Genomic DNA, 13,070 nt, shown 5'->3' with positions numbered 1-13,070 from the left:
CCTGGGAGCGTCACTTTAAACACAGTGACTGGGTGTCTGAGTCGTTATTCTCCGATTATACAGCAGAACCGTAATTATTCTCAATCCACATGACTCTCTAGACTCATCATCCACAATTTCAAGTATGAGCAAGGATTTTCAGTGGAGTCAGGGCTTAGCCTGCATCAAGACAAAGCAACGGCTGCAGTTTTGGTGGTCAATCATCTCAATCCCAGGACATCTCCACAGGAGCTTAACACTAGTGTTTTGAGGCCATCCATCCATCTTCAGCTGCTTCATCAATGATCTTCCCTCCATCACGAGGTCAGTAGTGGGGGTGTCCACTGATGATTATACAGTATTTTGTATCCTTTTCATTGCCTCAGGTAAGGAAGTAGTTCTTGCTGACATGCAGCAAGCCTCAGATAACATCGAGGCTTGGGCTGATGAGTGACCATTCATGCTACAAAACAGCCACGCAATGACCATCTCCAACAGGAGAAGTCTATCACTAATCCACGACATTTAAAAGCAATATAGTCATTGAATACTCCATTACCAACAAAGGGGTTTCCTTTGACCAGAGTCTGACCTGACTATCCACATAGATAATTTAGCTGGAAGAACAGATAGGCAAGTAACTCACCTCCCAACTCTGCAAAGCCCTTCCAGGATCTACAAGGCATAAGTTATAAATGTGATGAAATATTGTCCACTTGCTTAGCTGAGTGCAACTCCAACAATATCTGAAGGGTTTGCACCATCTAGGACAAAGTAGCCTCTTGATCAGCTTTACCTTCAACATTCATTTCTTTCACCACCGACTCTCAGGAACAGCTGTGAGTACCGTCTGCAAGATATGTTACAGGAATCAACCATGACTCCTGTGACAGCACCTCCCGAACCCATGGCCTCTACCACCGAGCAGGACAGGGAGAGAAGGCACCATCATGTGCAAGTTTCCCTCAAAGTCACACATTCTCCTGGGCTGGCATGGCTCTTCATTCATCTTTGATGGTCAAATCTCTGAAACGTTCTCCATAATAAACAGTTCAAGAAGGTGAAACAACAACAGTTTCTCAACGGACAACTAGAGATGGGTAACAAATAGAAGCCTTGCCATCAACACTTATATTTTGATAACAAAGAAATAGATAAAACCCTGCTTGTGATTTACAAACTCTGGATAATTGATGCAGTCCTGTACATCATATTAACCTGGAGGTAATTTGTGCACCGTGAGTGATATTATGCATGCACAGTTTGTGGTGCCAAATGTTTAAGTCTAACTCTCCTTCAGCTTATACTTTTAGGCTGTCACCCAAGTTGGTGTTTTTCCAAGACCCTGCTGTTCATGCCCCCACTGTTAAATGCATCTGGCCAACTCACTTGTCTAAAGTGGCTCAATGTACATTTCCCAAAACTTCATAATCCATTAACTTCATTCCATGGAATCCTAATTGGAGCACTTTTCAGTGGGAATGGATGGCTGGGATGAGACTAGGAGGGTCAGGTTGGAGGACCATCCATTATTGTACACAGATTGACTGCTACACATTGGCTACCTCATGCGACCCACCCTTTACTGTCACACCAGCCCCAAACTAAGTAGTATGGGGAGGGTTCAGGGGACCGTTGAAATTGAATTAATTTGGGGTGACAAAACAGGCGTGAGTAGGTCTGCTGAGCTTTATAAAACCCCAACTTATCTTCTTCTCCAGTCTCGTCTAAGATTAGGAAATGAGAGTGCATTTGTTATCGAGTGGTAGACAGTGATCCTTTGTTGGGAGGAAAAGCGAGACAGAGTAGAAGCAAAAAAAAACCACCTCATATGAGTTACAGATGGTAATATTGCCCATGGCTGATGAGGTATGGATACAAAGCACACGCAGTAGACTGTAAAAGTGAAATTTCTGCCCTAATGCAAAGCAATTTTCAATGAGCCAGAAATGCAAAACTTCATCAGTGTTTGGTGAATTGGTGAAGTTGTTATTGTGGCCTCAATGGTCACATGTGTAAATGGATATGCTGTACGCAAATGCCATGCCAACTGGACCAATGCAGTCTTAGGAGATGGGCACAAATGATTGCTGAAGGCAAGAAGACATTCAACCAGTAACAATCCAAAATGTTTTTGTGTCCAACGATTTGAATGAAACTATCTTGAGTTGAATGTAGACGTTGTTGTTTTTTCAATTCTTTATTCTGTGGTTGTGTTGGCATTTATTGTCCTTCTACTGTACTGAGCTCCTTGTAGATGCTTGAGACAACTAAGCCATGTTAGAGAGAAGCTCAGAGTCAATCAGGTAGATCTGGGACTGGAGTCACGTAAAAGCCAACAAAGGGCAAGGATGGCATGAGTAAACCAGCTGGATTTTTATAGCAATTGTGGCAACATTTTGTAACAGCTTTGATTTCCAAATTTTTGAAGATTGAACAGGGCAGTTAACGAAACAAAATCATGTATTTCTATAATGCCAGCTCCGATCATAACCTCGGACATCCCAGTACACTTATAGCCAATGAAAAGCATTTTGAAAATATAGTCAAGGTAGAATGTTGGAAGTATGGTAGCCACACTGTACAAAAGACATTTGCTCAGATTACACTGATATAAAATTCAAGAGATCTTCCAGAAGATAGCAATTGCTCTCCTGTGGCTTGACACACATATCCAGAGGGTTAGATGCCAAGACGTAATGGACCTAGGTGTGTCAATAGCGTTCAGCCTGCGAATTTAAAGTAATGTATTCTGTTGTCTTGTCACATTTTCTGAGTTGTTACATTCACATTAAAAAAGGAAACCATCTATGCAAACTAATCAAATAAAAGCAAAATGTGGATGTTGAAAATCTGAAACAAACACAGAAACTGTTGCAGAAATTCAGCAGGTCTGGTACCATCTGTGGGGCAAGAAACAGAGTTAATATTTCAAATCCAGTATGACTATTCTTCAGGACATTTACTCTGTAATTGTACCCTCGCACTATCAGTGATGTTTAGCCATGTCCTAACTGGTGGGAAGGGGTAACAATAAGGTCTCTGCCATTTAAGATGGAGAAGGAGGAGGATATTTTTTCTCTGTTTGGAATGCTGTTGAACAGAGGCCAGTGCAGGCTGGATACAGAATCCCTACAGCATGGAAGCAAGCCATTTGACATACTGACTCCACACCAATGCTTCAAAGAATGGCCCACCCAGAGCCACCCCCCCTACCCTATCCCTGTAACCCTGTATTTCCCATGGCTCACTGAATATCATTGAATATATTCAAGGCTAGGTTACACAGATTTTTCATCTGCAAGCAGTTAAGGATTATAGAAGGGCCACTGTAAAGTGAAGATCATGGCACAATTATATCAGCCATGGCATGGTCAGCACAGTAACTCTGTGGTGCCTAAAAGTGCCAGGGACCAGGGTTTGATTCAACCTGCAGGCAACTGCCTGTGTCGAGTTTGGACCTCCGTCGTGTCTGCTTAGACTTCTTCCGGGACTTTCAGTTTCCTCCCACATGTTAGGTGGATTGGCCATGGTAAATTGTCTGTGGTATCCAGGGATATGCAGGCTAGATGGATTAGCCATGGGAAATGGCGTGGGGGGGGGCATTACAGGAATAGGACGGGATGGTCTTTCGCGGTTCGGCATGGCCGAATGGCATCTTTCCACACAGTAAGGATTCTATGGTTTTACTGAATGGCAGACCAACCTCAGGCATGGGACAATTTTTTGTCAATGACTCTTTTATCGGAATTGGGAGTCACTGTCTAAGCTAGTTTTTATTGCTCATCCTTAATTGTCCAGATTGCAGTGGTTCTGCAGTCACATGCAGTTAAGGATGACAGATTTCTTTCCCTAAAGGTTGTTGATGAACCAGATGGGTTTTTTTATGTGATCCGCATTTGGCCAGCTATTACTCCACATTTGTACTGAATTCAAATTTCACCATCTACCATTGTGGGAGTCAAATCCATTTCACAAGAACATTAACTTGGAATTCTAGGCTACCAATCCAAACACGTTACCACTAAGCCATCACCTCCCCTGTGAACTACCCTTACTCATATTTCTTACTGTCTTACAATAACCTGCTATCACATGACTCTGGATTTCTATTGGAATGATGTTGACAAGCGTTGTCCAAAGGCATAAAATTTTTAATACACTGATACAGACTTCAATCATATTCATTTTCTTGTGAGCTTTCTTCTTGCTCTTTCATCTTATTCAAGACCATCACAAGATTTTAGAAGCTACTTACTTCTGGGGAGTGTGAAACAGGCACGAGGTGTTGGGTCCCAGCATTTGGCAACAGTCAGCGTGATGGGTCTTAAGAAAACAATACCCAGATGTTAGGACTCCCACAAATCAACAGAACAAAAGCCTGCTCAACATTCCAGCAACTGAAAGGTTAAGTGGAATTTCAGGATTTCAGCATGTTCCTCTTTGTACAGCCTGACGGGTGCTGCTAGACTGGGCTGACTCATGAATAAAAGGACCTGAGAGAAACAGATGAGCTGCATCCACTTTCTGCCACGTTGCATACAGCATACTTAACACATTTCACTGCTTTATGTTTCAGTGAACATTTTAAAAGAATACTTATTGATTTCCCATGGGGTTGCACAGAGAGATTTAAGACCAAAATGTTTCTCCCTTAGCTTGCTGTTATATTACTCCATGACAGTATTAAAACCCAAAGAAATGAAAAACGTGCATTTCTGTAGCACCATTCACAATTTCAGGACATTCCTGAGAGCCTCTGAAATGTAATTACTGTTATTATGTAGAAAACTTGGCAGACAAATAGTATAGAGCAACTCCCACAGACTGCCTGAATATAATGATCAGAAGCTTGGTTTTTTAGTGAGGTTGATTGATGGATAGATGTTAGCTAGGACATTAGGGATTGTGGGGCCTTCATTTTTGTTCACCACAGAATGTAGGCCATGATTAACTTCCTCATCTGAAGGACAACATCTTCGACAGTGCAGTATTCCTTTAGCCCCGCACTGGATTTTCACCCATGATTATGTGCTCAAGCCTCTGGAACGGGACTTGTAATCCACATCCGTCAGATTCTGAGATAACAGTATTACCTATTGAGCTAAGGCTGGCACATTAATCGAATCCGTGACCACACCATCTCTCTTACCCTGGTTTATGCACGATCTCTCTCAGAACTCGCACTGCGTCGTCATTGCTCATGTTCTCAAAGTTGATGTCATTAACCTGACATGAAGGAAAAGGTACAATTACTCATCCTAAGAAAATTGGCTGCCTCAGGAAGGGCAGTACTACTGAGGTGAACCCAGCATTCACTTGTCAACTTTTCAGCAGGGATTGTTTGGCGCTGCTCAGATGTAGTAACTCTGACTAATTCCCCTTGCCCATTCGCTGCTCACTTTCTTGAAGGTGCACCCTTCTTTCTGGTAAAGAGCCATAAGACAAATACAGAAATTACATCAGGGCAAATGCAAAATTACGTGTATGTGCAAAAAGGACGCCTGGAGGAGACTTGGCTTGGGTGGTGCGAAGAAAAATAAAGCTATCACATTTTTAATAAGCTCAGTATGTCACTTAGCAGCGTAGTGCTTTGCAACTAATGATGTATTTTAGAAGTGCAGCCATAAGGTAAGAATATAATAGACAATTTGCACACAGCGAGTTCCCATAAAATGCAATGACCTGATCCGCTGACAATCATGACATTGGTTGATTTGTACTCAAACTATAGCTCATTTAGCCCAAATGCTGCGTTTCTTCTTCCCATGTATCTCAAAGTCCTGGAGTTCTCTCACTGGTCCAGCGACATTACCAACATGCCACCAATTGTGACAGCTTATGGAGCAATGGCGATTGATTTCCAGCACACTCCTCCCATTAATATTGTGATGTATGTGACACATGCCGTCTCTGATTTCAGATTAGCGTCCTGTCATCGAAAAGCCCCCTTTCCCCTAGCTGGGTGAGTGTGACCCAGGAGCCCACCTGCAGTAACATGTCTCCAGGCTCGATTCTGCCGTCCGCTGCCACGGCCCCTCCCTTCATAATGGATCCAATGTAAATCCCTCCATCGCCCCTCTCGTTACTCTGCCCCACGATGCTGATTCCCAGGAAATTGTATTTCTCTAAAAGGAAGCATGTGGATGTCAAAGTTAGCACTTACAATACAGAAGCAGAACAGAATCCCTACAGAGCAGAAAGAGACCACTCAGCCCATTGCATCTGTACTGACCTTCCAAAGATAATCCAACCCAGGCACAGCCCCTCATCCAATCCCTGTAACCCCACCTTTCCCACAGCTAATCCACCTAGCCTGCACATCCCTGAACAATGTGGGCAATTTAGTATGGCCAATCCACCTAACCTGCACATCTTTGGTCTGTGCGAAGAAACTGAGCACCTGGAGTAAACTCACACAGACAGAGGGAGAAAGTGTAAACATTCAGCCCAAATGGTTCATGTCGGTATGTATGCTCTTCACCAGCCTCCTCCCACACTACTTCATCTCACCCTCTCAGCATATCCTTTGATTTCTCTCTTTCTGGTGTTTATTAACCTTACCCAGACTGCATCACAGCCCCAGCCACTACCTGTGATAATGAGTCCGCATTCTCAAAGCTTCCTGCATTAAAATAATGTTTCTACTGAAGTCGCTATTGGATGCATTAGCGATTACCTTATTCTTATGCCCCCCTAGTTCTGCTCTTCTAACAGGTAGAAACATTTTCTCTACACTGGCTCTGCCAACAACTTGCATGATTTTACAAGCTTCTATCTCATCATCTTTTAGCTTGACAGAAAATAATCCAACTGTCCAATTTGTCTGGCTGGATAAACCTTCTCAGTTTCTGGCATCACTGAAGCAAATTGATTTTGCATCTACACCTATGCCTCTCTGACTATGAATAGTCTGAATAATTTTCTATACCAATATAATAAAACATTGTCTGTTTTTCAATTCTCTCTCCAGAAAGGATCTCTATTGCTGTGCTTGTTTATTTTAAGCTCTCAGTAATCTGGTGTTATTTTTAATAATTTATGTGATTCTGCACCATGTGGATGCCGCTGTTTCACTCTCCCACTTTTGTCACATATTTTTCAAGCATCTAATCATAACCTTTGACTAAAATGTATCACCTCACACTTATTTGCACTGAAGCTCATTTGTCAACTTAATCCCCTTTCGGCAAGTTTATTAAAGTCTTTCCTGTACTTCTGTCAAGGTCCTCCTCTGTATTAACCATTTACAGTCAGCAGAAATTTTTGAAATTGTTTTTCGAATTCTCAAGAACAAATATTTTTTAATGTAAACAGTGGACACCAATGGTGGCAATACAGTTCCTTGTTGAATATCACTCCTTATCCTTTGTAAGTCTGCACAGCTGCTTTTAACTCTGACTCTCTCCTTTCTGTTTTGTCGACAACTTGTTATCCATTCCACTATCTGACCCTTAAGAACACATGTTTTGACTTTAGCCATGAATCTACTCAGCAGTAAATTATCAAAGGCCTTTCGAAAATCCAAATACATTTTGTCTACTGCATTAACCTTTCCTGGCACTGCTTCAAAGAATTCAATCACATTGCTCAAACATAACCTTCCCTTTTGGAATTTGGGCTGACTCAACTTTATTGCATTTTTCTTGCTTGACGATCTTTTAAACCATGTTTATGAATAAAGATTCCACTGTCTTTTCCAACACTGACTTCCAACAAGATGGCAAGGGGAAGCAAATCCCGGTTCAGCGCGAGGGGGAGCGAGTCCTGGTGCAGCACCATGGGGAAGTGAGTCCTGGTGCAGCGCGAGGGGGAAGCGAGTCCCGGAGCGAGGGGAAGCGAGAGCCCGGCGCAGCGCGAGGGGGAAGCGAGTGCCCTGAGCAGCAAGGGGGAAGCGAGTCCCTGAGCAGCAAGGGGGAAGCGAGTCCCTGAGCAGCGAGGGGGAGTGAGTCCTGGTGTAGCGCGATGGGGAAGCGAGTGCCCGGCGCAGCGCGATGGGGAAGCGAGTGCCCGGCGCAGCGCGATGGGGAAGCGAGTGCCCGGCGCAGCGCGATGGGGAAGCGAGTGCCCGGCGCAGCGCGAGGGGGAAGCGAGTGCCCAGCGCTGCGCGAGGGGGAAGCGAGTCCCGGCGCAGCCCACACATTGCTCTGAATTTAACTTCCCAAAGGATTATTTTTGTCTAACCGCTTAACTGCTCCCACCACACCCACCTATCTGTTTCCCCTTCCTGGTGGAGAAGCGTGCACTTACCCATGTTTAAAGTGACGGTGATAATGTTGAGGGACATAGTGGAGTCTGTGATACTACTGAATGAGGACGACTGAAAGAGAGCAGAAACACAACCCAATTAATCCATCAGTTTCCAATAATGCTTTCCAGATAGGAAAGGGACACAGACGCTCACCAGAATTTCTGTGAGGAAATGGCCCATGCTCTGAACGAGATTTTCTGGATCATTTGTCTCCACATGGACAGTGTGCACAAGAGCTCACAGCTTTTTTCTTCATGTTAGTTCACTTGCCCAACCCTCCATAAGTTGGTGAAACATTCAGTGGGTACCAGGCAGTCTCAAGGCTCCACACCACAGTGAATGCCTTTGCCCAGTCAGAGTCCACGGACACTTCATGTAAAGCAATCCTGCAGCCAAATCAGATCCCCATCCTCACCCAATATCCCCAGTGATAGGCTCAAGCAGGTCATGAACAGACAACTGCAGATGTAAACCTAGCTTCACAATGTATCTAATGCTGTCCTGTCCCTGTCCTGTGAGTATTTGAGGGGGACAGTGCCAAAGGAGATTTACTTTCAGTTTGAAAGAGTTGAAGAGACTTTACCCTACGCCTGACCCCATGCCGTACCAGTTCTGTGAGTGTTTGATGGGGACTGTGTCAACTTTACTTTCCATTTGTTTCTAGTTTAAAAGAGTAGGGGCAGCTTTACTGTGCATCTAAGTAGTGCTGTCCCTGCCCCTGGGGGTTTTGACTGGGACGGTGTCGATGGAACTTTAAAAGAACAGAGGGAGCTTTATTCCGAACAAACTCCATGCTGTACATGCCCTGGGAGCATTTGATGGCGATAGTGTTGAGTAAGCCTTGCCCAGGATCTAACCTGGTGCTGTACTTACGTTGGAGCATTCAATGGAGACAGATTTGAGAGAGCTTTGTTCTGTATCTAACCTGGTGCTGTACCTATCCTGAAGCACTTTATGTGGATGGTGCTGAGGGAGATTTATTTTGTATCAATGCTGGGAGTGCTGGATGGTAGCGCTGGGTGCCTGACAATGTAATTCCGCCTGTTTTAATGTTCTACATGTGTTCAGTTAAAAAACAGTGCACTTGAGACACCAGTTTGTTACAGTAAGAGACAAGGAATCCACTCACCCTCTCAATCCGGGGGATCCGTGGTTTCCTTCGCCGTCGCTTGTGTCGTCTCATGAGTTTGGACGAATTGCTTTGCTCTGTGGAGCTGCTGAACCTGTAACAGGAGTGAGTGACAGAAACACTAAGGTAGACCCTGGGCTCAAACACAATCCTCCATCTTCACACTGGGTTCGTGTTTATCTTGGGTGAGTGATTCCACCTGGAGTTACCACTCACTAGATGCAGGGAGCTCTCTGGTTACCTCTCCTTGTAGCAGACAACACAAGCAGACAGTGGGTGACAGGCCAGTCCCACACCTATTCTTGATCAATTTCGTATACACAAGGTAATGAAATGTCGGTTCTCACATCAAGTGGCAAAAGTGAGGAATCAATTCTATTGTTCAGAGACTTGGTCAATCTCCATCTGCAATTGTTGCTTTCAACTCTGACCAATGCACCTCAGAAAGAATGGACATCTCCAGCACAGATTCAGCAGAAAGATACCAGGGTTAAAATGGTAAAATTATGAAGTTGCATAAGACGTTTCTGACCAAGAGCAGGAGTCCGTGACTCATTCTGAGCACTGAGCTTACCTGCAGTGTCTCTCCTCCTGACTGGGGCTAGCCAGCATCAAACTGAGGATTTTCCGACTGAATGTTTTACAAGACATACAATGTTTCCCAAAGCTATCATTTCAAGCTGCTACAACATTTCAATATTTACTGACAGCTCTGCTTCAAGCATCTTAATAAAAATGAATTTACATTTATACAGAGCTGTTTCTAAAATCAGGGCATAGAAATTAGTTTTTTTTCAGTGACATAGCCATTGTAATAAAGCAAACATGGAAGCTAACTTATGAACATTAAGGTCCTTCAACCCGCAATGTGATAAGGAGCAGGTAAACCTTGCTTCATACATAAAGGTTGGCCCAGGACACCCACAACAATCCGCACCACAGTGATATGGGACCTTTCGCAGTCAACTGAGAATTTGGTTGAATGGCTCATCCAAAGACAGTGCCTGCAGGAACATGGCATTCCCTTGACGAGGTACCATAAGTATCAGTCCAGATTTTGTGCTCAAGTCAATGACGTAAACTTTGTAAGTCAATGGAAAGTCCACCATGGTTACTATCTTAGCTGAGGCATCATCTAGCCTAGTACAGAGTGGTGTCCAAATTTGAGGCTCTTAGGGAAGAGGAATGGTGGGGGTAGAGGGCATTTGGGTGGATCCCAAGTATTATCAAATCACATGAGTGGGTTAATATAGATTAGATTCCCTACAGTGTGGAAACAGGCCCTTCGGCCCAACAAGTCCACACCACCTCTTGGATCATCCAACCCAGACCCATCCCTCTAAAACCTACACTCCCCTGAACACTATGGGAAATTCAGCATGGCCAATCCACCTAGCTTTGGGTTGTGGGAGGAAACCGGAGCATCCGGAGGAAACCCACGCAGACACAGGGAGAATGTGCAAACTCCACACAGACAGTTGCCTGAGCCTGGAATCGAACACGGGTCCCTGGCGCTGTGAGGCTGCAGTGCTAACCACTGAGCCACCATGCCACCCTTAGAGACTGACTATCTACCATCATGCAGAAAGGATGTACATATTGATAAAGTACTGGAAGTGTACATGGGTCGTGGAACTAAGCTCCCACAAGAGCTTGGGCCTTGAGGAGGAAAGAAAATTGGAGGCAAAATAATCATCCTGAAAAACAGGAATAAACACATTAGTCAGTAATGCTGACACAACAGATTTAGATTTTTTTTCCTGGAAGGTGCAACAAACCTTATGAACCACCAGAGGGCAGTGGACATCACAGAAACCATCAAAAATGTTCAACAAAATGTGCAAGGATAGTTAAGATTCAACAGTTTATTTTGAAGAGGTTACCTTCGGGAATAAGAACTTGCATTTGTATTGTTCCTTTCACGTAGTAAAACATCCCCAGGTGCTGCACAGGAACATAAACTGGCACCAATTGATACCAGGGACAACTTGGGCAATGCTTGGTCAAACAGGAGAGTTTTAAACATTTTACAGGCGATGAGAGAGGTTTATAGGGAAGGAATTCCAGCACTTGGGAGCGTGGCCAACACTGGTGGAGTAATTAAACTTAGAGATGCTGAAAGAGCCAGAGCTAGATGAGCACAGGTGTCTCAGATGCAGTGGGGCCATGGGGAGGGCAGATGCACAGACGGGGCCCAGACATTAAATCATCTCACCCTGCGTGTTTTCAGTGGGAACCACGTAAAATGAGGAAACCCAGGCAAACACCTTGCCACACATTTCACCCCTGAATTACAGAGGGCATGTCGGTGCCCAAGTCTGTAGTGCACCCACCACAGGTTAATACATAATTAGGGCCATTACGAAATAGGAACAGCAATAGGCCATTCAGCCCTTCAAGCCTGCTTCACCATTCAATGGCACCGTGGCTGGTCTAAGACTACTCGCAGCCACTTTTCCTAATACGCTGGATTCCCCAGCGATCACAAATCTATCTCAGCTTTAAATACATATCCTTTGATCCCTTTAGCCCCAGGTTCTATTCTGGATGTTGTGTAGGGAGACTGTAAACATTGGCTTCATTTTTTTCTGAGATATTCTTTCCCAAGCTCTTTTTTGTGAAAATGAATCACTTTTCCGAGACATGGAGAATATCTGTACTGGGTCTGACTGCTCTGTGCTCTCTTTTCCAATCCTTGTTAGGTTCTCTCCCGTAAAAGCATCAATTCTCACCTTTCCTCCCCCAGAGTACTGTCTTATAGACGGCATGTTAACTAAGGCGCTGTATGTGCTCACGTAATAACCCATCTGTTTCACTAAATGTCTTCCATCACCAGTTCCACACTCTTACTATTGTTTTTACTTCCCATCTCCGTCAAACTGACCCAGTTCCTAAAAGATATGTCGGAGGCTGTTTTAATTCAGTCTTACTCCATCATTGTCCTGCATGCACCCAATTACCCCATGGTCCTACTGCCCCGTCAGAAGTTTTCCACAAACTCAGCATCCTTTTCACTGCAAGTCTCTCCTACCGACTGGTGGAATCATCCTCATCTGAGTCGAAAAAGCTCGTGGTTTCAAGCTCGCTGCTCATCAAGGTAGAAGAGCTTTCATAACTGCCAACCTCGTGCCGCCTCTCCAGCTTCGTGTGGCCATTGACTCGAGGAACTGTGGATAAAAGGCCAAATGTCTAAGGTTAAATCTCACAGCAGCACAGTGGAGAGAACTGTGGCACCATTGATCAATGAGAAGTAAAACCAGGCACTCAAACATACAGAATCAATGTCCAGAAACTCTCAGAAGCCTGGTAAAATCACCCCATCTCTCTTCTTTTCTATTGGCACCACACAAGTGGTGGCACACTTTCCACACAAAGTTATTACAATGTGGATGGATGACGTGGATCTGGAGTCGAGAATAAGTTCCTATTCTGGACTAAATGACTCAAAAGCCACCACACTGTTGTTAACTCTTAATTGTTAATTCTAAAATGCCAGGCAACCCACTCATATGATAAAGGTTTATTAAATGATATATTATTATTATTCACCAATTTGTGTACATAAGGTTTCTGATGGGTTTCTGATTTTCAATTCTATGAAGGTAATTATTTTTTAAGGGTCAGAACTTGTTTTAGCATTAGGTCAAAAAAGCCTTTCCTAAAAATCATGCGACTTACACTAAATAACATTTTATATTCAGTCAAGCGATG

The 13,070-nt window shown here is 44.0% G+C and overlaps 1 protein-coding gene across 2 annotated transcripts in view; it reads right to left on the bottom strand.

Moving 5' to 3' along the window:
* Positions 1 to 13,070, bottom strand: part of LOC125457653 (segment polarity protein dishevelled homolog DVL-3) — a 114,586-nt gene that overhangs the window by 16,944 nt on the left and 84,572 nt on the right. For both annotated transcript variants that reach the window (XM_048542186.2, XM_048542185.2), the window contains exons 5-10: positions 12,391 to 12,526; positions 9,360 to 9,453; positions 8,230 to 8,299; positions 5,968 to 6,107; positions 5,132 to 5,208; positions 4,238 to 4,305 (exon numbers count right to left, since the gene is read on the bottom strand). In XM_048542186.2, the coding sequence (XP_048398143.1) occupies positions 4,238 to 4,305; positions 5,132 to 5,208; positions 5,968 to 6,107; positions 8,230 to 8,299; positions 9,360 to 9,453; positions 12,391 to 12,526 (585 nt within the window). The remainder of the gene's footprint in view (positions 1 to 4,237; positions 4,306 to 5,131; positions 5,209 to 5,967; positions 6,108 to 8,229; positions 8,300 to 9,359; positions 9,454 to 12,390; positions 12,527 to 13,070) is intronic.

Source organism: Stegostoma tigrinum, chromosome 14 (assembly GCF_030684315.1).
Source record: "Stegostoma tigrinum isolate sSteTig4 chromosome 14, sSteTig4.hap1, whole genome shotgun sequence".
Lineage (NCBI taxonomy): Eukaryota > Metazoa > Chordata > Chondrichthyes > Orectolobiformes > Stegostomatidae > Stegostoma > Stegostoma tigrinum.
Note: the sequence above shows the minus strand (reverse complement) of the source record. Positions and strands in the feature narration are given on the sequence as shown.